This window comes from Sclerotinia sclerotiorum, genomic scaffold (assembly GCF_000146945.2).
Source record: "Sclerotinia sclerotiorum 1980 UF-70 scaffold_8 genomic scaffold, whole genome shotgun sequence".
Lineage (NCBI taxonomy): Eukaryota > Fungi > Ascomycota > Leotiomycetes > Helotiales > Sclerotiniaceae > Sclerotinia > Sclerotinia sclerotiorum.
The window spans coordinates 159,843-185,583 of NW_001820828.1; the positions used below are offsets into that span (position 1 = coordinate 159,843).

The 25,741-nt window shown below is 40.2% G+C and overlaps 10 protein-coding genes across 10 annotated transcripts; 4 read left to right on the forward strand and 6 right to left on the reverse strand.

The window, feature by feature from the left end:
- Window positions 1-3,968: 3,968 nt before the first annotated feature.
- SS1G_06382 (hypothetical protein) lies at window positions 3,969-6,043 on the forward strand (the record flags this gene model as incomplete). The annotated part of the gene is made up of 2 exons (XM_001592093.1): window positions 3,969-5,672; window positions 5,738-6,043. 2 exons carry the CDS (start codon window positions 3,969-3,971, stop codon window positions 6,041-6,043), a joined length of 2,010 nt encoding a protein of 669 aa, XP_001592143.1.
- A 1,425-nt stretch (window positions 6,044-7,468) lies between these two features.
- Window positions 7,469-7,704, forward strand: SS1G_06383 (predicted protein; the record flags this gene model as incomplete). The annotated part of the gene is made up of 2 exons (XM_001592094.1): window positions 7,469-7,624; window positions 7,660-7,704. The coding sequence occupies 2 exons, from the start codon at window positions 7,469-7,471 to the stop codon at window positions 7,702-7,704; spliced, it is 201 nt and encodes a 66-aa protein (XP_001592144.1).
- Window positions 7,705-13,716: 6,012 nt separating this feature from the next.
- Window positions 13,717-14,101, reverse strand: SS1G_06384 (predicted protein; the record flags this gene model as incomplete). Its single annotated transcript, XM_001592095.1, has 2 exons — window positions 13,717-13,865; window positions 14,041-14,101. The coding sequence occupies 2 exons, from the start codon at window positions 14,099-14,101 to the stop codon at window positions 13,717-13,719; spliced, it is 210 nt and encodes a 69-aa protein (XP_001592145.1).
- Window positions 14,102-15,761: 1,660 nt separating this feature from the next.
- On the reverse strand, window positions 15,762-15,932 carry SS1G_06385 (predicted protein; the record flags this gene model as incomplete). Its single annotated transcript, XM_001592096.1, has 1 exon — window positions 15,762-15,932. One exon carries the CDS (start codon window positions 15,930-15,932, stop codon window positions 15,762-15,764), a length of 171 nt encoding a protein of 56 aa, XP_001592146.1.
- Window positions 15,933-16,182: 250 nt separating this feature from the next.
- On the reverse strand, window positions 16,183-16,347 carry SS1G_06386 (predicted protein; the record flags this gene model as incomplete). Its single annotated transcript, XM_001592097.1, has 2 exons — window positions 16,183-16,267; window positions 16,331-16,347. The coding sequence occupies 2 exons, from the start codon at window positions 16,345-16,347 to the stop codon at window positions 16,183-16,185; spliced, it is 102 nt and encodes a 33-aa protein (XP_001592147.1).
- A 709-nt stretch (window positions 16,348-17,056) lies between these two features.
- On the forward strand, window positions 17,057-17,287 carry SS1G_06387 (predicted protein; the record flags this gene model as incomplete). The annotated part of the gene is made up of 1 exon (XM_001592098.1): window positions 17,057-17,287. The coding sequence occupies one exon, from the start codon at window positions 17,057-17,059 to the stop codon at window positions 17,285-17,287; it is 231 nt and encodes a 76-aa protein (XP_001592148.1).
- Window positions 17,288-17,786: 499 nt separating this feature from the next.
- On the forward strand, window positions 17,787-18,260 carry SS1G_06388 (hypothetical protein; the record flags this gene model as incomplete). The annotated part of the gene is made up of 1 exon (XM_001592099.1): window positions 17,787-18,260. The coding sequence occupies one exon, from the start codon at window positions 17,787-17,789 to the stop codon at window positions 18,258-18,260; it is 474 nt and encodes a 157-aa protein (XP_001592149.1).
- Window positions 18,261-19,956: 1,696 nt separating this feature from the next.
- SS1G_06389 (hypothetical protein) lies at window positions 19,957-21,547 on the reverse strand (the record flags this gene model as incomplete). Its single annotated transcript, XM_001592100.1, has 7 exons — window positions 19,957-20,096; window positions 20,173-20,258; window positions 20,351-20,667; window positions 20,731-20,809; window positions 20,873-20,912; window positions 21,014-21,072; window positions 21,540-21,547. 7 exons carry the CDS (start codon window positions 21,545-21,547, stop codon window positions 19,957-19,959), a joined length of 729 nt encoding a protein of 242 aa, XP_001592150.1.
- Window positions 21,548-23,632: 2,085 nt separating this feature from the next.
- Window positions 23,633-24,210, reverse strand: SS1G_06390 (predicted protein; the record flags this gene model as incomplete). The annotated part of the gene is made up of 2 exons (XM_001592101.1): window positions 23,633-23,649; window positions 23,994-24,210. 2 exons carry the CDS (start codon window positions 24,208-24,210, stop codon window positions 23,633-23,635), a joined length of 234 nt encoding a protein of 77 aa, XP_001592151.1.
- Window positions 24,211-24,381: 171 nt separating this feature from the next.
- On the reverse strand, window positions 24,382-25,164 carry SS1G_06391 (predicted protein; the record flags this gene model as incomplete). Its single annotated transcript, XM_001592102.1, has 3 exons — window positions 24,382-24,462; window positions 24,555-24,920; window positions 25,096-25,164. 3 exons carry the CDS (start codon window positions 25,162-25,164, stop codon window positions 24,382-24,384), a joined length of 516 nt encoding a protein of 171 aa, XP_001592152.1.
- Between the last annotated feature and the right edge of the window lie 577 nt (window positions 25,165-25,741).

Sequence of the window (25,741 nt, forward strand, 5' to 3'; positions counted from 1 at the left end):
AAGTTGATGAGGAGGAGGAACTGATGAGTCCGCTATGAAATTGGACGAGGAGTTATGCGGAAAGGTTTCGTTTACAACGTAAATGTGCATATGGTATGGATCCAAGTCAGACCTTCCCCTCTTTTGCCAACTCTTCGAATGGAGTCAAGATATCCTCTTTCACGCATAGCATTTTAGGTCGTGATCCAATGATTGAATGACAGACAGTTGTTTTCATACAGTAGTTCAGGTAGAGATACTCCTTTACGATGTGGGGAATTTAGGGATAAAAGGTGACGATGAGATGTATTCATTTTGAGAGGGTGATTGATGGATGATGAGTCTGACTTTGTTAATATATTTAGGTAGGAAGGTAGGTAGGAAGGTAGTTGGGTAGTGGATGGCGAACATGTATGTATGCATTCAAATTCATACATATCAATGTAACGTAGGGAGTATCAACAACGATCAATTGTATAAAGGTATCGTACTCACGGTTATCAACAGGATCCACTATTTGATGAGAGGAGACACACAGATCATGTAGGGTATAGGGAGATGCTTCCCAAACTCTAATCGGCGTCAAATGTTTTAAAAGATGCAAGCAGTTAAGTTGGCTTTATCTCTAATGCCCTCATTTCCGTAAGGAGTTGGAAATGTCTACGCAGTACCTTTTGAACTTTTGAATCCATCCGCTGCCGCACTCGTACCATTTTTCTGGAAGGTTAAAAAAGAGAGGCATTGTTGATCAAGTGGGGCTCAAAGGGAAGGGGCCAAGGAGAATAAAGATTAATATGGGAATAGCCATCTGACCAATGAGATGGCCGGATAACGACACTCTATCGCATCAATGCTACTTATTTTAGAATAGATGCAATAGATAGGGTAAAAACTTGATTTATACCCTGATGTCGATTTTACAACAATAATATATAAACCCTGTAATAATAATAAGTAAAGTCAAGTTCGAGGCAATTGATATCATGAATCCTTGAAGAATATGTATTCATTTGATTAACCCGTCTTCATTGTCATCCTGTCAGTGTTAGGTAGTAATGAAATGAAATGGAATGGAATGATATGATTCCCTAACCCGCCTTTGATGTACAGCCGTCCCAGCAGAGAGTGAGAGTGAGAGTGAGAGTGAGAGTGAGAGTAGGGTGTCTTTCTACCCCGATGTGACCCGTTATCGTATTTCGTCTTTGACCTTCCGCCTTTCGCCTTCGTCAACGTATTATCTCCAATAACCTCACTTCACCTGGATAGAATTTCGGATCGACTCTATCTCTTGCCAAAATCGTTCAAGCTCTTGAGAAAATATCAATGCATACCATACCATACCATACAACGCCAGTGCCACACACACACAACACAATCAAAGCCACATCCCATTCAATCCAATCGAGTCCAGTCCAATCCATCCTAACCCCACCCGCGCATCCATGAAGAATGATAATATCCAAGCATCAACAATGAACAAGCATCAACCAGATCAATCAATCCATCCATCCATTCATCCATCCATCCATTATTCATTCAATTCACCACCACATTCAAGGTTCCAACTTGTAAACCAACTATTGACATCTCCCCCTCCCTCTCTAACCCCTCTCCTCCCACTTCAACTCCAGACAGACTAGGACCAAGCACTCACTCCTCTCAATCCAAACATGCATCAATACAAAATTCACCTCACCTCACTTCACCTAACCTAACCTAGGCCAAGCAAAGCAAAGCATTAAGCCATCGTAAGCCAAAAAAGAATCCACTAATAAATCCATTCTAACCCTCTAACCCTCCAATCCGTCTAACCAACCCACTTTGTATATATCAAGGTTATTTTTTAGAATCCTGGTTCATCACTTTTTGAACCTCTGGATTCTTTAGATTCTTATTAGTCTTGGATTCTTCGTTTCTTCTCCTCGTTCTCCTCTTTCTCCAACTTTTCGGTTTAACTACTAGTTGACTATTTGAATATTTGAATATTTGACTATTTGATTGCTTCATTGAATAGTCATTTAATTGATTAAATAAAAGCTGTTCTAGCTTACTTTACCATCCATCATCTTTTACCTTGTCTTTTGCCTTGCCTCACCTACCTTACCTTACTACCTACCTACCTACCTACCTACCTACCTACCTGGTCTCTTGTCTTGGCTTGACATCCCATTCAAATTCAATCATCACTCCGATCCACCCACCCGATCCCGCTTTTTTCTACCCTCCACGCCAACCCAAGCCATCCATCAACCCAAGCCATCCGTCAATCCATCCATAATCCCACACACACCCACCCATACAAATAATTTCATTCTAGGCCAACCCATCTCATCTCCTTCAAGGCTTCAACCTATTGAATAACACCTACCTATCATCGCCCATATCCGAGAATTCCCTCTTTTCTTTATTCTTCGAGGAACAATCAAACAATCCAATATTTTATTTTATTTTCGGGAGCCATATTTCTACGAATAACATCGAAATTAAGGAAAAGGAAGAGAGAATTGAATCAACTAATTGCTGCTATTGCTACTTTGCTGTTTGCCTTGATTTGATTGATCGGTAATAATTCACAAGACAATCATTCAAGCATTCACGCATTCCAGCATTTTCACCATACATCACCGTACGCCGTACTTCCGATATCAAACATCAATCAATCACCTCATACCAAACACACCACTTATTATTACTACATCTCGACATTGAAAAGACAATCCAATTCAACCATCAGAACTTTGACATTATTCAAAATCAAGAACTAGATAAATGTCAAGAAACTAAGGATTTGACTTTTTGACTTCACTTCCGAGACACCCTCGAGAGATAGATTGATTACCCAACAAAACATTCTCATTCGAAACGCTTAAATTCTACGCCTCAATCAAAGCTTTGCCGCTTTCCTTATCGACTCTTTTGATTACGGAACGAAACCGGACATTAAATCTACGCAATCAACCAAACTTTCCCATCTTATTTATTTCTCTAATTCTTTTTTTATTTTTTTGTTTTTGGGATTTTTTTTGGAAAGGCTTTCTCGAGAGTTGCTTCCATCAAATCGAAAACATTATCTCTCTTTTTCGAAGCTTTTAGTCGCAGATTGGGACAAGAACGAAATAGCTGGAATACGCATTGGTTCTTTCTTATCTTGAACTTCTTACTTCTCTTCTCCCCCCAATCCGGAGTCACTTTTTTTCTGGGGTATTGAAAAAAATCTCCATTTCCTATGTAAGTTCCCACCCTCCCCCCCCCCCCCCCCCCAAAAGAAATTAAAAAAACATCCTATATCTACAACATCACCACGCAGTAGTAGCATCAGTTTGATTGCATCAATCTGTCTGTGAAAATTACCTACATGACACATACTCTCCCTCCACATCATCCATACATTCATACCACGTTTCCTAAAATCCTCTTTTTTTTCTTCATCTTCTCTCATGCAAGAATGAGAATGTAGCTGACCAGTCCTTTCCCCAACAAACAGCCCACAATTGTCAAGGATTCATTGGTCTTCTCTTCAATACTTAATGATAAGCCCAAACTAGGTTCGCTATCTTTCGACAAGCCCCCTCCCACCTCGAGTCGAATAGTTTTATCAATCTATCCAACATCTCAAAGAGGAAGAAGGAAAAAGAAGACAGCTGCTTGTCCAACAAATCTTTACACGTTGTAGGATGCCTTACACTCCACCCTCCCAACGGTCTCCTGCCAGCTCTACCACTCATTCCCCTGCTGTCTCGAGACGCTCCTCATACCAACTTAGCCATCATGCCCCAGCTCCCAGACCGGAGTTGCCAAGGTCCACTTCCTACCTCACTAGACATCGACGGACTCCTTCGGTTAAATCAACACCTTTTGGGCCAACACTAGACCCAACCCCTCCTGGCACGGCTGATAGTGAAAAGGGTCCAAGCCATGATACAAATAGTAGCTTGACTGCCTCTAGCAGTCTTCGACAATCACCCCCACCTGTTACAGACGATAACAAGATGCCTATCGGAGTAGTCATGTCACCGCCAGATTCCACTCAGAACTCTGATGAAGAGGACAATGGTTCAAGAGGGAGGAAGTTGGAAAATTTGGAGGAGTTACAAGCTGCTATTAGAGTCATCGAGCAACACCGAGAGAGTTCACCTAACCGGGCGTCATCAGAGATTGAGAGACTGACCCAAGCTATATCACTTCTACCCATCAACAAAGACACAAAGGAAACAAAGGATAAGCCAACGTCGGAGCACATTGAAAAGACCCAACCTCCTCGAAAGCTTCAACATCAAAGATCGAGCACGGAAACAGTTTTCCTCGATCTAAGAAGCAACCAGAACAACCAGTCGGCACCGGAGACCCCTACAACTGGCTCTGATGATGAGTTGAGTGATGAAGAAGCCGAGATGGCCAGAAGGAAGCCTCAGATGCTTAGGAAGAAGTCAGGAGAACTTGTTCGACCAGCTCTCCGTCCATCCTCTGCGAAGAGGCGCCCATCATCCATGCCGGGTACTCCTACATTCTCCAAGGCGGTTCATTTCGATTCACACCTCGAACATGTGCGCCACTTCCTTCAAGTCGATCGACCTCTCGCCGTCAGTGCTGGTTCTTCTCCGGTTGAATCATACGAAAGTGACTCGGAATTCCCATTCGGTCATGATGATGACTCCAACAACAGAGGACCACCTTTTGAATGGGAAATCATCATCTCCAACTTTCCACCCATGACTGCCTACCGAGCAGCGATGCCCATTCGTGTAGAGAGGGTTTTCCTATCGGCAGACAACAAGAACTTGATCGGAACTGTTGCTGTGACCAACTTGGCATTCAACAAGTTAGTCGTTGCAAGATTTACCTTGGATTACTGGAAGACCACATCGGAAGTCGTTGCTGAATACAACAATGATATCCGTCAACCGAAACATTCTGATGGATGTGATCGTTTTAACTTCAACATCAAGCTTGCCGACCAAGCTAACCTTGAAGCAAAGACGATGTTCTTCTGTGTCAAGTACTGTGTCAACGGTGTGGAATACTGGGATAATAACAACTCCACCAACTTCCAGATTGATTTCCGAAAGAAGGCCAAGTTGCAAAATGGAAAGAAGAGCTCACCAGCAGCATCAAGATCAGCCAACTCACTACCGAGAAGTAACAAAAGGTCACCACCGGCTGCTCCAATCAAGAAGTCGACTGCTTTTGACGACTTCTCTAATGACTTTGATTCCAAGTATCTGAACTCCAACTTCAAACTGCCGGTCGCAGATTACCTTGGAGACTCCAATACTGTAAGATTGAAGGGAGTCAAATCTGCTGTCACCTTGGCATCTGACAACCGCAGCCGACGTGCAACAATCAACACGAACACTGCAGGTGGTCAAGCCTTTGGTCACAGATATGACTTTGGTGCTTCTCTTAATGCTGCTATTAGTGCGGCTAACTCTTCCCTGGGTGAAAAGAGTGGTATCACCATGAAGTCAAAGAGACCTGCACCAATTAGTGAAACGAGAAAGTTTATCAACCATGATGAACAAGTATCACCACTTTCAATGTCAGCTCCAAAGACTTTTGACCACTCCACTCCATCCAAGACTTTACCTTCGGCGGGTACAAGCACAAGTGGAACAGATTCACCAAGACCCGTTGGTACTGAGAAGCCTGTACTGGCGTCACAATCATACAATGAACTTCTCGACAAGTATTGCTTCGTACGTACCAACGAACACCACTGGGCATAGTAAAGGGATTAAGCTAATTGAATATTGTATTATAGTTTGGGTCAGTGAAGAACTCGCCACAATTAAAAGATGGTACTGCGAGATCTGGTCAATATGATGGAAATAATGATGATGGTTACCTTTTTGGTTCCGTCGATTCAACGGCTAGCAATTCACCAATCACAATGCCACACATGAATCATCGATCTTCCTCTCATGGGGCAAGCCCTGAAGGTACTCGTTCCACATCGCCCGCTCCTATGACAGGCTTTGTTTCGGGTACGTCTCCGATGTATCCTTACCACATGCATGGTGGTTTTCCGTTCAACGACACTCATGCAGCAACAGCAATTCGAGGTTGAAACGAAACTCTTTGATGATGAAATTGTCAAATCAACAAATGAAACCTACTTACGATGACGATCATGAATACTCGAATCATGAAACGAAAATCTAATTCTCTCGAAAGGTACTTCTCGTATCCTTTGCGGATCAATCACCTCTTCATTGAGTTGTGACACCTCGATCCTTTACCAACCTTTTTCCTCTTCGACTGTTAATATATCTCTCTCCTCACGAATACGGCCTTCTCAATTCATATTTGTTTAGCATTTTTGCGAAGGGAGATATTTGGGCAGCATGCGAATGAAGGGAAAGATGATCATACTTCATGATCCTCTTGCTTTTACATTTTGCTATTGTACTTTTTAGCGTTCCTATTTTTCTTTGGGTGGTTGCGTTTTCTTTTCTTGCATGTCTTTTTTTTTTTTTTTTTCGCACTGCTGGTACTGCTACTATTGATTCAATTGGTTTGTTCTAATTTCGAATGAACCCGGTCATCATAGATTCTGGAGTTATCTGCTTTGGGGAATTGGGAGGCAAATCGTTTCCTCATCATTGATTGGGAATATCAAAGAGATGACCTCTTTTTTTCTTTTATGGGAAACGAAAGATTGATCCTTTGGTTATTGTACCGCATCGGATTGACGGTAGGAGGCAGAGAATGAATGGGGAGAACCAAAAAGTTATATTTATTATTGGATGGATGGAGGGACCCTGGTATATACGGAAGGGTAGGTGGAATGGTGATGGATGGTGGATACTTTGTTCATACAAAATGATGGTTATTTTATTTCTTTTTTTTTTGGGGGGGGGGGAAGGGGAGTCGAGGATGATTTGAAGAATTCCAGAGATATTGGAAGAACTAACCAGTGAGGAAAAACCACATGGTAGATTCGAATGGAATAGGTGGTGGATGATAAAGAATGGAATGGATTTTGGGCATGCGTGCATGGATTAAAAAAATCAAGCATTGAGAGAAGGAAATGATGAAGTGAAGGTGAAGCAGAAGGCAAAGATAAAAGTCAAGCAAAGGCCAAGGGGGAATCATTTGAGATTGAGATGATAAATGAATGATAAAAAAAAATCCATCATATTAAATTGTTTGTGTGTATGTGTGTTGTGATGATTGTGATGATTGAATGAGAGTGGCAATGAATACTTTATATGTACTGTAGTATGTAAATGAATATGATGAAAAGGAGGGGTAAAAGTCATAGTCTGACATCATACTTCTATAAACCCCCCCCCACTATACAAAAGATTGAGAAGGATGAGAAGTGATCTGCAAAAAGAGGTTGTAGATCATTAGGTTTACTGGGTAGATTGTTGGTAGAGTTGTTGGTAGAGTTGGTAGAGTGTAGGTAGGGTTCGGGTTGATCAGGGTTGATTAGGGTTGATTAGGGTGGGAAAATTGGGGATTTTGGGGATTTTGGGGGTTGGAGATTATGGCATGGGGAGATGAAGGATTGGGATGGGATGGAGGGTTGGGGGTTCTAGGGTTCTGGGGGGTTTGGAGTGGTAGAGGGGGAAGGGGGAAGGGGGAAAGGCGGAGAGGTGTGGGATTGTTTTGGAAGGGGTTAGATGGGATTCTATGGGATTGGGTACGCTTAGATAAGCTTAGGAATTCTGAATGCAGGATTTGAGGTTTTTGGTTAGAGTTAGAGTTAGGGTTAAGGTTTGAGTTGGGGTTTGAGTTAATGTTCTGGGGTGGAGGTGGAGGTAGAGATGGAGATGTATAGGGTGTGAGGAGGGGAGCGGGAAAGTCTAGGTGGAAATTGGGAGCACGGGATAGGAGAGAGCAATGGGGAGGAAGGGAGAGTCAAGAGGGGAAGAGAGGAAGTGGTTTATAACGAAGAGGCGAAGAAAGGGAAAAAATTAGATAGAGGGGTAGAGTAGAGTAAGAGAGAAGAATTCTTTTTTTTTTTTTGCTTTAATATTTATATTTATATTTACGTCTGAAAAAAAGAATAAAAAGAATTAATAGATTATATATTCCAAATCTTTATATATATGCTTGTTACTTGACTTGTAAGATTATAATCTTTTTTTAAAATAGTTTTAAAATAGTTTTATATATATAATGTTCTTTCTTTCTTGAATATATATTATAGTCTGAGTCGAGTATAAAATTATAAATTATTAATTGAAAATTTTAAAAATAGAAATTAAAAATCTTTAAAATATTAAAACTTTCTGTAAGATTATATCGAAGAATTTTTATAAAGTATATTTATTATTATAATAATAAATCATAATTTCTGCTAAAGTGAATGGTTCCTGCGTAGCACGTGCACAGGGTACTAGTCCTATTAGGACTAGATTGAGAAGCTCTCTATAGGAGAGCTTCGCACTTCACTAGAACTTAGATAGTGAGTGATTAATATACTAGACCAATATAGCCTCAGTTCTGCCCTATCAGCTTCCCACTATTCCCTGTGTAAGGTCATTCCTTTTAACAATTTTGTTACGTGACGGTTGTTACCCACTAGTGGCTCACGTGCACTAGCCCTTTATATAAAGACCTTCTTACTTAGAATCTTCTTAGTTCTTTAGTTTTAGATTCTAAGTGATTGAATTGACTCCGTTTACGACTTTTCCGTCACAAATTTCTAGTATTTTATTTATACCCACGGATAGAATTTTATAATTCAAGTTCTTTTAGAAAATTATAAGGAAATGATTTATGTATAAAAATTCATTAACAATTTAATATTTGACTGAGTAAGATTAAATATAAACAGGCTTGATTTATATATCCGGTATAATAGGGTTCTATATTTTTTTTAAAAAAATTTCTTTTATTATTATGGAGTAAGCTTATCCTTTTTAACTTTAAGATCTTTAAGTAAGTCTAATAGTTAGGTTAGTCCGTCCTTACTCCAGTATACTATATTAATATTAGCCTTAAGTATATATGTTACTTGTCTAACCAATCCTCTTTTATAACATAACTATAATACTCCCTCTATAAACTCCATCTCCTCCCATCCAACCCCATCCAACCCATTCCATCTCACCCGACACCGGAATCCCTAAATAGTTCTAGCTTACTTACGGAGTATATTACATACATACATACAGTACATACAAGCCTTACACTCATCAAAATTCAAAAGCAAGATTTCAAATGCAAGACATAAGACACAAAAACCTAAATAAAACTCCAAGACACAAAAGCAACATGACGTCAATAAGTTAAATATGAAACGGAAAATTGTAGATCATTTTAAGATTTTATCAGGCGAAATCGAGAGATTTCTCGATTTCGCGAGGGATTGTCGATGGGTGTGCCCTGGTCCCTTGGATGGGGATGGGATGGATGGGGATGCGGCTGGGTGGATCTGTGATGTGATGTGATGTGATGGGTGGATTTTATTTTTGGGTGGGTTGTGGAGTGAAGGAGTGGAGTGGAGTATGTAGTTATGAGTGGTGTTTATTTGAGCCTCGAAGCAAAGGATATAGAATCCGGAATCCGGAATTTGGATATCTAGATGTAGATGGAAAATGGGTACCTAGAATATCTCATTCCGTATTTCTTTTACTTTTTAACCGAGTAAATTTGGAGTAAGAGATTGATACCAAGGGGAGAGGTGAATGAGGTTACTCGTGCGAGAAGAAAATATTTCATGCTTCAATGTCTGTTCACTGAAGTAAGTATATATGTATTATAATAAGGTGATAAACTAAAACTAAAACCTTACATCTGATTCTTAAATACTAAATAATGGCTCATGGATTGATGCTTTTAGATAAGATGAAGTGTCATTTATTTACGAAGTTAATCTTCTAAGTATATTTTCAGATAGGCTACTTCATACTAGTGAGGTTGCTGCTGCGACAGACAGCTAGTTCTCATTCCGTTCCGTTCTGTTATGTGGTCTGTGATTCATGTGATTCATATGATGTGATATAATATGAACGATTCAAAAATTAAATTTACGGGGATTCAGGGGAGAAAATTAGACGCGGAGAATAAATGGGTGGGAGTCCGGATTGAGATTGTTTACGGAGTATGAAAAAATTCTTCATGATATCAGATAAGATATACGGACTCCGGAGTATGTATATGGAGAAGAGAAGAGAAGTGGAGGGAGGATATTATGACGACATTATTTATGCGTTATATCTGGGAGAGCGAAGTCTCTTTCTTTAAAAAAAAACTTTCTTCTATTTTGTTTTATGTTTTTGAGGTTTTTGAAGTTTTTGAAGTTTCTTATCTTGTTGGATGGCCCCGCTGTTGAGGAGAGTTTATTTCATAGTGTTTAATGCAGTGGCATTGGAGATATGGAGGACTGATGGTTTTATACCGGATGATGAATAATGCATAGGGGCTTTGAGGGATGATTTTTGATGCTTGTTCATTGTTGGGTTATGTAAATTTACTTGGGATCTGGGGTAATTCTCTAGCGAGATGAATGACGAGAGTTGATAGAGGTAGAATCGATAGAGGTGGTTTGGTAAATGTTTTCTGTTATTTGCTACTGGTTGTGAAATTTATACTCAAAGACTTCATTTCGACTGAGACTGTCTGGAGATCTATTTGGTTTGGTGTGAGTATGATTTTAGGGCTTGAAGCCTAAATTGCAATTATTGGATTCTTCGTCTGGGAAGTGAGGGCCTGTGAAGAAGTAATGTTCTAGTGAACTGAATAGTCGAGGAGATCGGACTTATGGAAAGATAGGTTACGGATTGGGAAAATGATGGATCTTAGGTGTGAGCTGTGAGAAGGATAAATGTTGAGATCCATGTTTGAGCGATCTGAGAGATACACACGATTTTCACCCTTCGTAAGAAAAGAATTACTATTTTTGAAAGACATGAGCAAGTGTCATGAAAATGCGAAATTCCCAGCTGGAATATGATGATGGTCATATTTTCTATCCCCAACCTTCTGCAACCATACAATTCAGCAAATTTCCATTTTAAGCTTGTCCACGGCCTTCTGAAAAGGATTTTCACTGAGGTATCGAGCTTTGGGCCTTAGATATCTTATGGATTTAACGGCTTTCTTACAAGATAAACCGGTCAAGTTCATGCGGAATTTACAAGTCCACCGGGAGTAGAGCAGATATCCATTCAAAACAATCAAAAATAACTCTAACAAACAACTCCACTACTAAATTTACCCTATAACCCATTCTCCTAGCTTTGATTTCCAACTACATCTCTTCAATCCCAAACATCCATTCCATTTCATTATATCTCATACCAACAGCGCCGAAAACTACACAAAGACAAAAACAACAATCATATCCTAACCCTACCTCCTCTCATCAAAATCTATCAAGTATCATGTTTCGTCATCACAATCCAAATCTTCAAGTAACAAGCACAACACTTCTCATCTCTTTCTTCGACGGAGTATTGAAAGAAAATACAGAGGAAAGCGAATGTATATGTCGAAATACAAGAATGAGTAGTGATAAAGCTATAAGTGGAGGATTGGCGAGGTGTAAACTTAAGAGGATGAGAAGTTTCATTGTATGCTTTGTGTGAGTTGCAATTGGTTTTTTGGTGTGGTTTGTGGGAATGGGATGAGATATGGTAGAATTTCTGAGGGCGAAGAGGAAGGGGCTGGAATGGAATGGTTGAAATGAGAATGGGGATGCAGAGTAGAGACCCGAGTATTTCATTGCTTTATTATTGTTTCCCCGATGTTATTTCAGTTTTTGATATTTCCCAAATTGAAAATTTTCAATTTGTTTCCGTGGACACCTCCGCAATGCATTAGGTGGAGCGGAATCCTGAATTCCTGTTACTCCTTTTGATGTAGACGAGCTCAAATTCCCTTTTGAGAGATACTCACATTCGTGATCCGGAGAATCTATAGTTAGTGCTACTAGGATGCGAGTAGTTTACCCAAGAATGAATTATCAAAGAACTTCTTCATAATTCACCACAAGCGCAGTGCTTAGGATTCTAAATCCGGGTTCTCGGGAGGAGCGGAGCGGTACTGTCGGACTATTTCTTTGTTACTTGGATATCTTCATGAACAATTCAGTGCGGGAAATAATGAAATAATGCAGTCTTTACATTAAATTAGTTGCTGTTTTACACTTTTGTATAGCTACTTCTTGCTACTAAGACATATATATCTCCGTGTCTCTAGACCTACTTAGCGGGGAAGTCATAGCGGAGCTATCGATGTCACACAGTGGGACAACAGTATATCTCCCTATCTTCCGCTCTGCACTCGAAAAACTACAGGAGTTCCGTCTGAGATTAAGAAGTGTCTCGGATATGACTATTGCGCGGATTTATTTCTTATTAAATCTTTACCAAAATATTTTCAAATGCATATAGTGATTATTGAGCAAGCACCAAAATAAAGACATCGATATATATTTGCACAGAATAAATACGTAAAGTTACCCATCATTTCACAGCCGAGTCTTCTTAACCCAAATGAAGATTCCCTCAAAACCTTGGAAGACTAGGAAGAGGCTCAGAAAACCCAAGTCCTCCATATGTCACCATTCAATTACCATAAGTCCATGAAATTACATTTACATGCTACAATATCATACCGGCGCGGAGCCATCCCAACTCATTTAAGCCTAGCCATGAAATCCCGCGCGGAGTAAGCAATATCCATTATTCATTTCTCCGCGACTCCTTTGAGAACTCCGCCATGAGCTATGATGCACATATTACACCTAAGCTCCGAAGATCCGCGCAGATACTTCCCCGGATAGTTACTTCGATTGGGGATTCTTTGAAATTGATATCAACGTGCTGAAGTGCGTAAAGACTATGGTTTACTCGTACACTTTTGCTTACATTCACTTTTTCCTAAGATTTAAGACTCAGTTATCTTTTGTAGAGTCTGTAATCTAGCGTTTTACTCTGAGACCTAGACCTGTCGCACGACAGGACGGTTTAATTTAGAAATTGGATGTGGGGTTTTGAAAGGCGGGGTGCAGTGCTAGAGTCCTCGGTAATTTTTCAACCCTGATGATAAATAATCAGATGGGATTTCCGGACTTGGACCGAGTTTTGAGGGGGAATATTGGGTGTTGATTTATTTGAGTTTTTGATTTGCAGGAGAAGAATGAAAAGAATATGTGTAATCGGGGAGATAGTATTATGGGTTTATAAGTATAGATCACGATATGAAAAAAGGAAGAGGGATGTGAGATTAGATTGGATGGTGCTACTGTAGCTACTTTTCTGGGTCTAGATGCAAGAAGGGTCTTTTAGCTCTTAGGGTATGACGTATGGTTTGTGATATGGAGAAAGTAAACAGTGTATATCGCTTCTCATTATCAGTTATATCTTTCTGTGTAGAGATTGTCCAAGTGGTTGTCAGATGTTGGGAATTTAGCATTCTATCATAATGCTCTTAGGGTACTTTAACCAATGAATCTTCCACATCTAAACAGATCAAACACCCATTGGTTTGATAATACCTCCGGAGAAGAGATGTGTATCCCTTTACCGTTTACCTTTTGGCGCATCGTTATACCATAATGAATGGACGACGGCCTGGTCTACGTATACGTACATCAGTGATTATTACCGAGCGACCTCTCGCGGACGTGTAATGTCTTTCAGGCAGGATTAGAATCATCATTTTAACCCGGAGTCACGTCGATACATACCAGTCTACAATTGGCACTACTAGAGCCACCATCGCAATTGCGCATGGCCAACTTGAAGCCAAAACAATTCCTTCTATCCCAAACCTGATAATCTATTCAGGCACATAAAATCGCCGCCCAAAACCGACAAAGAACCCTTGAAACCCAGCTCCATCAACCGATACTCCCGGCATGCATGTCTCATTCCCCACAACTCCAGACTCCAGACTCCAGATTCCAGATTCCAGATTCCACATCGAATCTTCATCGGAAAAAAGCAAAATTTCATGCCCAAGCTCAACACATCTCGAACAAAATTCAAACACATATCGATTCACCCCAGCCTTCGCAAAGTTTAATAACCTCGAGCCGAAAAATGAAGAACCACGTATTCCATCCCCACTTGTGTGGCGACCTGCACTGCACCCCTCACTCACGTGCAGAAGCGTGACCACGTATCTTACATGAACCACGTATGTAGGTCTTGAGACCCCACATGTTCATCTATTTATTTAATGAGAACATTTTGGGTTGCGGCGACAATGTCACATTGCACGTTGTGATGTTGGTTAAAGAGAACACTTGTCTAGGTGCATGTGAGCTTGGTAAATAAAAGATGTATTATGCCAAGACGCTTTGGAAAAACTACTTGAGTGATTAACTGACTGCATGAATAGCTGCATGAACCCAGTTGGTGCACTAGTCATGTACGCAAATGCACGAGTTCTGCAAAACTTCTCCAAAAGCCTTAGTTTAAAGTACGAAATGACTTTTTGCGTTCGTATTACTGCACACTTGCGTTGAAAAGGTTATAGTGTTGTTAGAAAAACTTAAAGATAGTAAATGCACCCAATACTACCCACTACCGAAGCAGGAAGAGGATTTTAAATCTTGGGGTTAGATTCAAAGAGATGTCTAGATGATACGATGGGATAAATCTAATATGAGGGATATAGAAGACGTACTTTGCATTGCAGGAAGCAGCTGTTTTTTCTAGATATGGAATCAAATGCATGAGATATATCACGTTTGAAACATACATATGCATCTGAGGAGGGTTTTTATGCGGCCTACAATGCCCTCTTGCAATTATATACTATATTCAGAGAATAAATCCTGAGCTAGGTTGCCTAGTATTCAATTTTCTGGCTGCGTTATATGTCACTCGCGAAATTGTGTGATAGGACGTGAAGATTAACGTGCTTAAAACTCATTCCTCTGTGTATGTGGCAACTAGACTAAGATTTTCCACTATCCGGAAAGAGTTATAACTGAAACAAGGTGGCGAATAGCTCTTGGATAAATCTTTGAATTTATATGCTTATCGCTAGGTCAACCTAAATCTGTACCCTATGTTACTTACCTATAGTGGTAGTAAGCAGACATAGAATTTTAACACCCATCTTAATAAAATTTCTGGTTGATTTATTATACAGGAAGTGCGACATTGTACATCTGCACGTAGCTTGCACTCATCCGCATGTATACCTGACCTCCAGATTAGGTACCACACTATCAACAGTATTGGGGAGGATTATTTTAGAAATGAAAATATGACTAGTCGCTGGTTGATCGATATGTGTATGGATATATGACAAGTGAGGAGAATTTATTGAATACATCGACCACTAAACAGACTATGCTCCAGTGGTTGAACAGCAATGATTATGTCACTCGAGCTCGGCCGTTCATGCTTAAGATATTTTCATGGAAAGATCTATCGTTTATCATTACATAAAAGAATGTGATGAAGATATATCAGTCCTTCCCGCCGGAGACTCAAATTAACAAGTGTAAACAGAAAATAAAATTCGCCACAATCCCCCAAACTCCGTAACCCCTACACGAAGAGCCAACTCAGCATGTCCTAAACTCCAAGCTATCAGATAAATTATATCATCGAATGTTTGAGAAGCTGTAAGGCACAAAGATTGGTTCGATGACTCGAACAGATTTAATCCTTCAAATGATTCCAAGAATCAACCAAAAATGCTTCCAATTATTGGACTGCACCCTGGAGGTCAAAGATCGTATGCCCAGCCCAGAAACCAAATTCTGAAGGAATCTCAAGAAGCTTGGAGCGAACCCTAGCAATACGACCCTAAATAGTAGCTGAGTCGAGCCAAAACCGATGCCTTCCTCTGCTCTCTCATCATCCTCACCCTCTTCCCCTCGTCAACATGCTTTCCTTAAAATGTCCCTCCGCCTCGTCGCTCTCTCCCTCCTCCTTTTCCTCACCGCTCCCTCTTCCATCTTCCTCATCCTCCTTTTTCGTGCGCTTTTCGCCAACATCGACCTCTTTATTCTCCTTCTTCTCGTCAGAATCCATGTTCTGTGACCCATGCCATGATGAATATGCAAAGTTAATACTCAATTAGTCTGAGCTCGACATCAAAGGCTCCGGAAGAGGAGTCTCTCTTAGTGAACGCGGCGTGTCACCTTCTCTCTCATTTTCCCGTGCCCCCAAGGAACTCTCTAGTTGTCTGGTATCTTCAATGCTGCCACTGGCAGGAAAATAAAGATGGCAGAATACTCCACATTCTGGCATCTCACATTCCGGAAGAGAGAAGACATCCACCTCATTGTCCCCTCAACATGACGTCTTTCAAATCAAGAATTTCCTTGACCAGACTGCGAGTCATGTTGGGTTTGAGGAGTTCCTGTCTATGAGGTCATTAGCACTTCAATTATTGTTTTACTAAAAGGATGAAACTCAGGTTGACTTACTGCACGATTGCAAGCATCGTTCGCAATTGCCACCTCGACCACTTCTTAGAGGTTCAAGACCTTGTCGTAGCCCATTGATAGCTTAGTAACATCCATGGTTTGTGTAATAGATGTTATGTTCACAAGTTTCTTAATTTGGGTACGAAGAAATTGTAATGAGGAAATATTGTTGAACTGGTAGGAAAACAAAGATTCTTGGACAAGACAGCCTTAATATGGATTTTTGAAAATGCTAATCCTCATTTCAAATAAAATTGAGGAGCTTAATCGAGGCGGAAAACTTTCCTTCAGTCCAAATGGAAATCTAGTGTAGAATTGAAGTCGACACTGGGCCAAGAATGAGAGTAAGTACACTTACACTTACTTGCAAACAACCTATCATTCAACTATGAATCGAAGGTTGTGATAATAGCTAACGCTGTAATGTGAGGCTTTGGGGACTAGGTTGCTCAAAACCCGTTGGCGTGAAGAAGCCGGTCATAGACCAGTCGCATTAGCATCGGCTTTTGATAGATATCAATTTGATATCATCGGTCGCCTTCCATTAGGAAGAAAATTAGCAGCAGACATGCGGAATCACAAACTATATACATGTGGGTCTGCTTACTGTAAGACGAGAGGCAGGAAGGCTCGACTTCTAACCTTCCTGCCAGAGAAGACCACACCTGGAACCATATAGTTGTGGTAACATGTTCAACCAAATCTCTAAGTCGGTTTGAACAAGAAATGCCCCAAGCTCATCACTTTAAACTTTCTACTGGAACGCTTGAGGGAGTAGACTCTGGTCTTTGGAAGAAGAACCGGGCACAGAGCGTGGGGTTATATGAAGTAATCGAATTCGAAGCTCACATTTTAGTAACTGACCAGCCAATATGCCGAAAGCCAAATGCCGACCTCATCATTACATCAAAAGTCTACATTGAAGATACTTCCATCGTTTGGGCTTCCCAAATTTGAATTGGTGCATAACAGAAAAGTGCATGTATCCAAGATATCGGTTTCAGGGGCTTATGATAACTGTCAGTTACCATGGGATGAATTTACATCGAACAGTAGGTAATTTTAGACGTGCTGACATTTGCCGGGCTTTTATTGGTGCCTTTCAAGATATGGGGAGTGATGACTAATCATAATATCTGATGCTGATCAATCACGAACCTTGGAAAATTACTCGATAACCACCGTAGGTTACTAAAGGTAAATATAAACCAAAGCAATTCTGTCAAGCAACACCCAACAACCATTCGCCCATATACTTCAGCAGTTTCTATCTGAATCCGATAGCTCCGATATTATCACTGCATTCATCCAGCAATCGTACTCGAATTACGTCCAATATCTCACCAATTGACTCCAAAAACCCCTCCAAAACATGAAGAATTCCGCCCTTTCCTGCTTGCATTGTCTACGAACTCGCGCTCCTCTTCTAAGTAATTCGATTGCGCGATCCTCAAATATGCGCAGTGTGAAAAATTGCGCTGCAGCTGCACAAAACATTCGTTCATACTCTATTTCCGCAATCAATTCACCCCGCTATCTCCCACGAACCCGAGCTCTTTACCCCTCATCTGCACCACTATCCCACCTTAGATACTACAGCGATTCAACCTCCACAATCAAAGGTACCATCGGAGCCGGCGCAGAAGGTGTTGCACAGGAAGAAGCTCGAGCGGCAGACATACTTCAGGCACCCAATCACCTCGATGAAGCAGAAAAAAATATATGGGATAAATTATCCCGCGAGCTTCAACCTACGAAATTACAGGTGCAGGATATAAGTGGTGGGTGTGGGAGTATGTATGGAATTGAGGTAGTGAGTGAAAAGTTTAGAGGGTTGAATATGTTGAAACAACAAAGATTGGTTAATAAGGTTTTGGGGGAGGAAATCAAGGGGTGGCATGGTGTGCAGTTGAGGACTAGTGTGCCTTGAGGGATTGCAATTAGTGGAAGGTGATTAGTACAGAGGAATATATGTATAATGGGGTATCTGACCAGTTGGTTGCATTGGAGAAATAATGCTGGTTGGAATGAAATGAACGTATTTCTAGTGGATGAGCGGATCACAAATGCTAGTTGTACATTATGGGTCGAATATTGGCATTTATGAATAAATAAAGTAATGACAGAGACGAATCCTTAATCAAGCCCAGGGTCTTCCCCTCTCATTTTCCAACAACAAAACGTGGTTCATGCCATATGTCATTCGAGAGAAACAAATGATAATCATTCATTGATATCCAACGTTGATACTCTTATCCCCCATCCAACTTCCGAACATTCACTTAAAAACACCCCTTCGCTTCTAGAGCTTTGTTGCACATCTTCACGAGCCGTATAGCTACACCAGCTTAGCGACTCAATCTAAACACTACCTAGGTACCTAGTACTCATCCGACCTTTCTTTATACTCCTCAGGATTCACTTATCATAATCCCTCTTTATCCAACAAACCTCCTAAAAGCTACTCATCTGACTCACCGCGTATCCCGCATCCTTACAAAGAGCAAATCGCGTAACTATTGTATTGATAGATAGAATAGCAAAACCGAGATTCCTAGGAATAAGTTAGGCTAAGCTGATAAGTTGGATTCTTGTTTGTTTACTATTTCTTATTGCTAGGTTAGAGAATGCCTGTGTTGGTTATATTTATATCTATTTTTATTCCTGTTATATCTTCTGATTTAGTTGCAACACTTGGGAGTATTACCGTCGAAATTCCCATCTCTGATAGGAGGACTCGCTTCATGGGTTACATCACCAGATGAGATGGGCATATTTATTGGTTTTTATGCTGGTATGGACTTAAGTTATACTAAGATTACATATATTCTTTTCATACATACCTAGTATCTTTGTAATCTTATGTCTAGATCATTCTAAATATCATACTAGCTGGCTATAGAACACTTGAATACTAGTTACAGGAATGTACTTTAATCTGAGAAGATATATAAGGTAAGGTAGGGTAAGATATACATACCGAGTCAGCCGGTGTTTTTGTATGCGATATTTTGAAAGTGAGAAAGAAGTATAATATATATCCTCTTTTAGTTTAGATATGCTAGGAATTTTATCGGGCGTGTGTTGCTCAATTGGTCGGTTTTAAATCGTATGTTAGCTGCTGCCGGCTAGGAAATTGGGGATTCGATATGCGTCGCTGGGATCGTCATGTCGTTTAGATATTGCCGCGAGATTTGTACGTTATAGGTAGCTAGTAACATACTCTAAGGCGTCGTACTAGTAGCACTATCACGAGCGCGATGTGTGGTGGTAGCGGGCGCTAGCAGGAGATATCGAGGTTGTTCATCTGGTACCGGATAGATTATATTCCGCAACACCTCAAACTCGGGATGAAATAGCCGCTGCTGCAGTTTTAATCCCGCCCGATTCTTACGGAGATTTTATTGTTCCAGTTGTGTGATATAGAAGTAGAACGTGTGGGGATTTTCTAATAAGGTAAAGCTAGGTTAGATGCTGATGATAGTAAACCATTCGTCTTGTAAGACTTGCAAATACACTGCCAAAAATGGGTTTGCTTTGCTCTCTTTAAAGTGTCTAATTCTAACAACTTTGTTACTACTCTCTGATCTACTCTTACCCCAAACGCTACGCAATATATTAAGTATTTACCGTCCCATATCTATCTCCCACTGCGCCTTAAAAACATTCTCTAACTTATCGGGAGCCTGATCTGGAAACTTTTCTACAATACATTTCAATACTTCTTCAAAAAGAATCTTGTAGGCTTCCCCACTGAAATGTAGACCTAGGAGTTTTGCATTAGTATATATATATATTGCATGTAATTCCCCTTTTCGTGTGAATTAAGTCAACTGACGTACCATCATACAGCAATTTCGTGAGATTAGGATCTCTGCCATTTTCTTCTAGGCCCGGCATTTTGGCTGGATCATCTCCTTCTTTCCATCTATTGGGATATAAATGTTAGTTGAAAGCTTTCACTATGATTATCAAGTACCTCGACAAAATTTCAAGAGTCACAATCAAATCGCCACATACCCACAAGCACCCATAAACGCAGTCCATAAATCCACAATGCCTAACTCATGTTCCTCCCCAATCCTCACCACTTCATCCCTATACTCCCTCGTATCTCTCACCCGTCTAGGATCATCCGAATATCCCCACTCACCATTCGTAACCCTACAGGTTGCCTCATCAACCGGTGCTGGCGTTACTAGTATAATTCTCGGTCCGTGAGCTTGAATGAGAGGATGAGAGATAAGTTTCCTTATATTTTGGATGAATTGGGGAAGAGGAACATATTGGTTTGCGGAGGGGCCACGGTTCAGATCATTGGCGCCGAAGAAGATGAGCTGATAGATGTTAGAATTTTCTGTAGATTAGGTTGGATTTGGGTAGATATGTAAGGTTCTTACTAGAAAACGAATTTTGGCTTGAGAGGGAGTGGGGAGGAATTGTGGGAGAACTTCGAGTGCGTGGTTGGTGTTGTAGGCACTAGAAGTTGGTTAGTGGATAGATATATTGAGAGTTTCCGGGGTAAATCCGTAGAAAACGAACCTGAAGCCTCGATTTATGACATCAAGTTTTCGGGCGTATGCTAGGAAAATATTAGCGAATCTTTTAACCTGGAGACTTAGGATGGGGATTTTCTCTCAAACAATCGATCAAGAGTTATATTGCGGAGTATGTGATTCATACCATTCTGAAGTGCAGATGCAAATGAGAACCCATTAGGTTCGTTTGAGCCCTGAGTAATACTATCACCTGGAGCGATACATCAGTATTGAAACTCTTCATCAATCTCGAGATCCACCAACCAAACAATATAAACTGATCATAAGGCGCCTGGAAGTTTTAGCATCAATAGTTCATGTAATGCATATGCTTGCTCTGTAGAACATCGAACACTCACCATTTCAACCTTCCAGTATGTTTTTCTGAAAACTAATCAAGAAATAATCCCAAGCCAAAGTAAGACTACCTGGTACTTCAAGATGCACACAAATCGTTAAGACGCTTGAATACCCAAAACTCGGTACCTCACACCAAAATTTACCTAGAACTGAAGTCCGCATGACGAGCAGCCTTTTATCTTGAAAACTTGCGATAGAAGCATTTATCCAGAAGAACTAACGATAAGTCCCACACTTGGGTGATCAATTTAGCCAGCATTCGATCCTTGCAACTTATCTTCTCCAAATTGAAGAGTGTGGGGCAAACCTACCCCGCCATGGAGTAAGACGTGACAGTGATGGAGGGTGAACTTTTATGATAATTATTAAATTAACATAAGAGCAATAATCCCAACATGATGGAAAATTTCTAGGTTAGCTTTAACCTACAGATTCAAAGTCTGTCCGTAAAACCGAAGAATCATCAAAAACACAAACCTCAGTAATGAGATTACCATCGCGTCGATAATGCCCAAACTAGAAAACTTCCTAGATCTCAGAGAGGCCCTGTGTCCTGATTTATACATCGGCTACGGGAACACAGCTCTTCAGGTCAAAGGCGCATAAATATCCACCGAAAATGTATCTACATGCGGGACATATTTGGCCTACTCCTGGAAGCGTAAGGATTCCAGTATCCGTGACGATACGGTTTTCTCCTGCCGCAAAATAGTCGAAAAATGTTCGGCTGTGAAATCTTAGAGCGTCACTGCACATTAATTTTCGTCCTCTTAGTCGCGGATTATTCTTCTAGGAGGCAAAAGTGGCCTGGTTGATGAATATGGATTGAAATATCAGAGAGCTGTTGAGAAATAGAGTTACAACCTCGAACCGCTGTTTCATTGAATATCCATCAAGATCTGAAAAGGAGGTATAGCGAATTTCGGATCAGGAGAATTGAGAACTAAATGAAGGTGTTCAAACACAGAGTGAGTTACAGTAGGCCATACAAATCGTTGGGCCATGTGTGTGGTAAAAGTGTATGGGATGAAATTCAAGGAAAAGTAAGGTAGGTGTAGCTTTCTTAACCGCATTACATGGAAACTACTAATAGCATGTGGTTAGGAGAGTCCACTGGATAGCGAGGCCGTGGAAGAGTGAGAGGGTTTGAGATCGCATGTTTGCAGATCTAATGCGGAAGACATGTGATTATCCCAACTAGTATGCGTCTGCAGCTTGCGGATATCGTGGATTACCAAAATACACAATGGAGGAATCTAAATTAGTTTTGGTAAGTTTATTGTCATATGGTATGAATATTTATACGGGCATTCCGCGTGAGATATAAAGATATTCCAGCTAATCTAACTAATCGTTCAAGAAATCGACAAGTTAGATACCAATTCCCAAGCAGTGGCCAGGGAATCTCAAAGCGATACTTCTCGGTTAAGAACATACCCAGACGGACTCTGAGGATTTTTTGAAATTGATTTAGGCTCGTTATTCGGTGCCAATTTTTATCACTGAGAATGGTGAGATCTTAGCAATGCAAAGAGTCAAACGCATAGAGTGATGAAGTCTTGGGCATAAGTTCCACATTGAGATTTTTGGGGGAGACATCGATACAGTAATTAAGTAAGGTAAACCTGTGAAAGAAGACAGAATCGATATTAGATGGTAAGATTACTTTGCATATAATTTTACGGATAATAATAGTAAGTTATCCATTATTCCAATGATCAGGTAGGCCTAACTGGAAATACACTGATAAATCCAACATGACATTTTAAAGACTTTATTTGAGTTGAAAAAGAAGAACAGTTAATCAACCTACCTAGGTATACTAATAAGAAGTTCTGCACCTTTTATCAAAGATCTCTTTCTCTATATTACTACATAGGTAGCCACCCATCAAATATCAATAACACAATAACAGTATCATCTAAATCTAAATCCAGTACAAGACTAACCATGTAAAAAATAAAGACAAGAAGTAGGTAAGTAATCAAACTATACGTGACTCTGCAGCACTCCCATAATCAATACCCCTCAATCCAAACAATATAAAACTCTAATATACTTCCTTCTTCCTTCAAATTTACCTTCAACTTTAATTTATCACCACCATTAATCCACTAATTACTTATCAGAATCTCCTAATCTTACTTTTTTCACTTTTCACATCTCAGGATACCTAGATAGATATAAATACACCGAGTAATCAAGAAATAAACAATTCCAGCTAGCTCAAGAGATAATCTTACAATAAATCACAATCTCAACATCCACAATACCGACAAATAATAAACACCCACCTTGAACATAAAAAAAAAACATACGAGAATCCAGTCGTCTGAGCAAGCAACTCTTCAAAGAAAAAATCTTCGATACCTACCTAGTAGCTTGATTTTATACTTTAGTAACTTCACACACGAACTTGTTCTGTTGTCTAATTAGATTGGGTTAGGATAGATTAGGTTAGGTTAGGTTAATCTAATGAAGAGGAGAGGTGATGAGAGATAATGAGTTAGATATAACTCTATTAAGGTTTCCATGTGTAATTCAATTTTTATTTATTTATTATTTAGGTAGGTAGTTACCAAGGTAGGTAAGGTTTTATTATAATTAAGTACCTATTAAGATTCAACATACCTATTCTTACATTGAATCTGTGTTTTGATAAACACTTATCGTGATAATGATACTGGTACTGAGGAGACATCTTTTGTTTGTTCTATACTCTTATTATCCCAAGATTCGGGAATGATTATTTAATTCTATAATACTGTTTCCCTTATTCTTTTTTCGATATCTTATATAGGTAAGTCCTATTCCCATTTCCATCTCCATACCCCCCCCCCCTTCTTCTTCTTCTTCTTCTTCTTCTTCTTCATTATCTTCTCCACCCTGATACTTCGAAAGTAAAACCCCCCTCGCAAGACCCCTCCCACCATCATCCATCTCCAAAGATCTCCCCAAACCATCCTGATCCTCCAAAGCCATCCTCATCGCCATCTCAATAGCGAAAAAAAAAAAAAAAATGCGTAGGATCCATCCGATGAAACCTGCAAAAACGAAAATGAGGAGCCTGACCCTTCAAATCCAAAGACAAGGTAAGATCTTACTATTTTGCAAATTATCATGATGTAGTAAATTACCAAAAGAATTAACTAACTAGACTTTTTTCCGTGTACCAATATTCCCACTCGGGCCCATCATCATTTGCGTCTTCGGCATGTGTAAATATGAGATTGGCTATATATGCGTAGACTGGGGAAGCGTTTTACTACCATCACTATCATGTTTTGGAAATGTGTCATGATGCTACGAGGGAGATGGTGTCGTACGGGTTGTCCAGGACATGCACAATAGTAGGGTTCAGTCAAAATAGCTACGGATGTTAAAATGGTAAGTTCTCTGATACAATTGATATAAAATCGAGGTACGCGAGAGAGAAATGATTGTAGCCCGTGATGATTGGGATGAATACTCGATCTACAACCCTTGACGAAGCGAGCTGCATATTGCATGTGTTTAATAGGAGATCCAATGACGAAATTGTTATGTTCGTAGAAATTTTGTGCAGCATCTTGATGCATTGCTTTGCTTACTTGGAGAAGGGCGAGTCCACCTTTAAGCGGCGTACGATTTTTCTTCTCGGGATGTTTGTGTGGAAGTGTATCCATTGGTGATGTGATTTGAATTGGATTCTCCTTGATCATTATGAAACTATATATCATCTCTCGAACTTCGAATGGTAGATGGGGAAATGTAACTCTCGGTTGACTTTCGGTGACGTTGGAGATGTCGGTGGCATTTTTAGTTTGATTTCTTCTTTTTGGATTGACTCCTTTCGGATTTGATGAACTGACTCGTTTTTCGACCAACTGCTTTTGATGGTATTTTACCTCCCAGCTTGTTGGCCGTCTTGAGCTTGGTGGTACGAGATTTAGGCATGGTTGATAGTGTTCTGAGCTGTAGTGGTACCGGAGCATTTCTTGTGGTGAGGAAGATGTTGTGAGAGTATGTTGTGAGGAAGATGTTGTGCAGATTGAGGAAATATATGCAAAAATCTTATTGTGCGCCGCACTTGATGGTAGTATGGCATACTAATTGATAGTATGATCTTGGTTGACCTTATCTTCTCAATACTAACCTTACTCGTGGAGCTAGGTGTCCGTACAGTGTACCATATTCAATTGGTAGCTTTCACCAAGCTAAAAGTTCATGTTGAGTCAAAATAATTTAGTTGGTCTCAAAATCAAGTAGTTTTATTCTAGCTTGATCAAATTCACCAGATGAATACCCTACCGTACGATATGAATGCAATATACGCTACTCTGTCGTCGATTGACTAATGTATAGAATAGACATATCGATATATATAGTGTAAGTGATGTCTGACCGTCTGTCTCCATATGGCCAAACATTATAATGCGGCTGAGGATGCATCTTCAAATTTGGAGAGAGAGGATGGTACAAACATTTGTAAGATCTTACTCCGTAGCCTGACGTAAGGCTACCTATGCCAGAC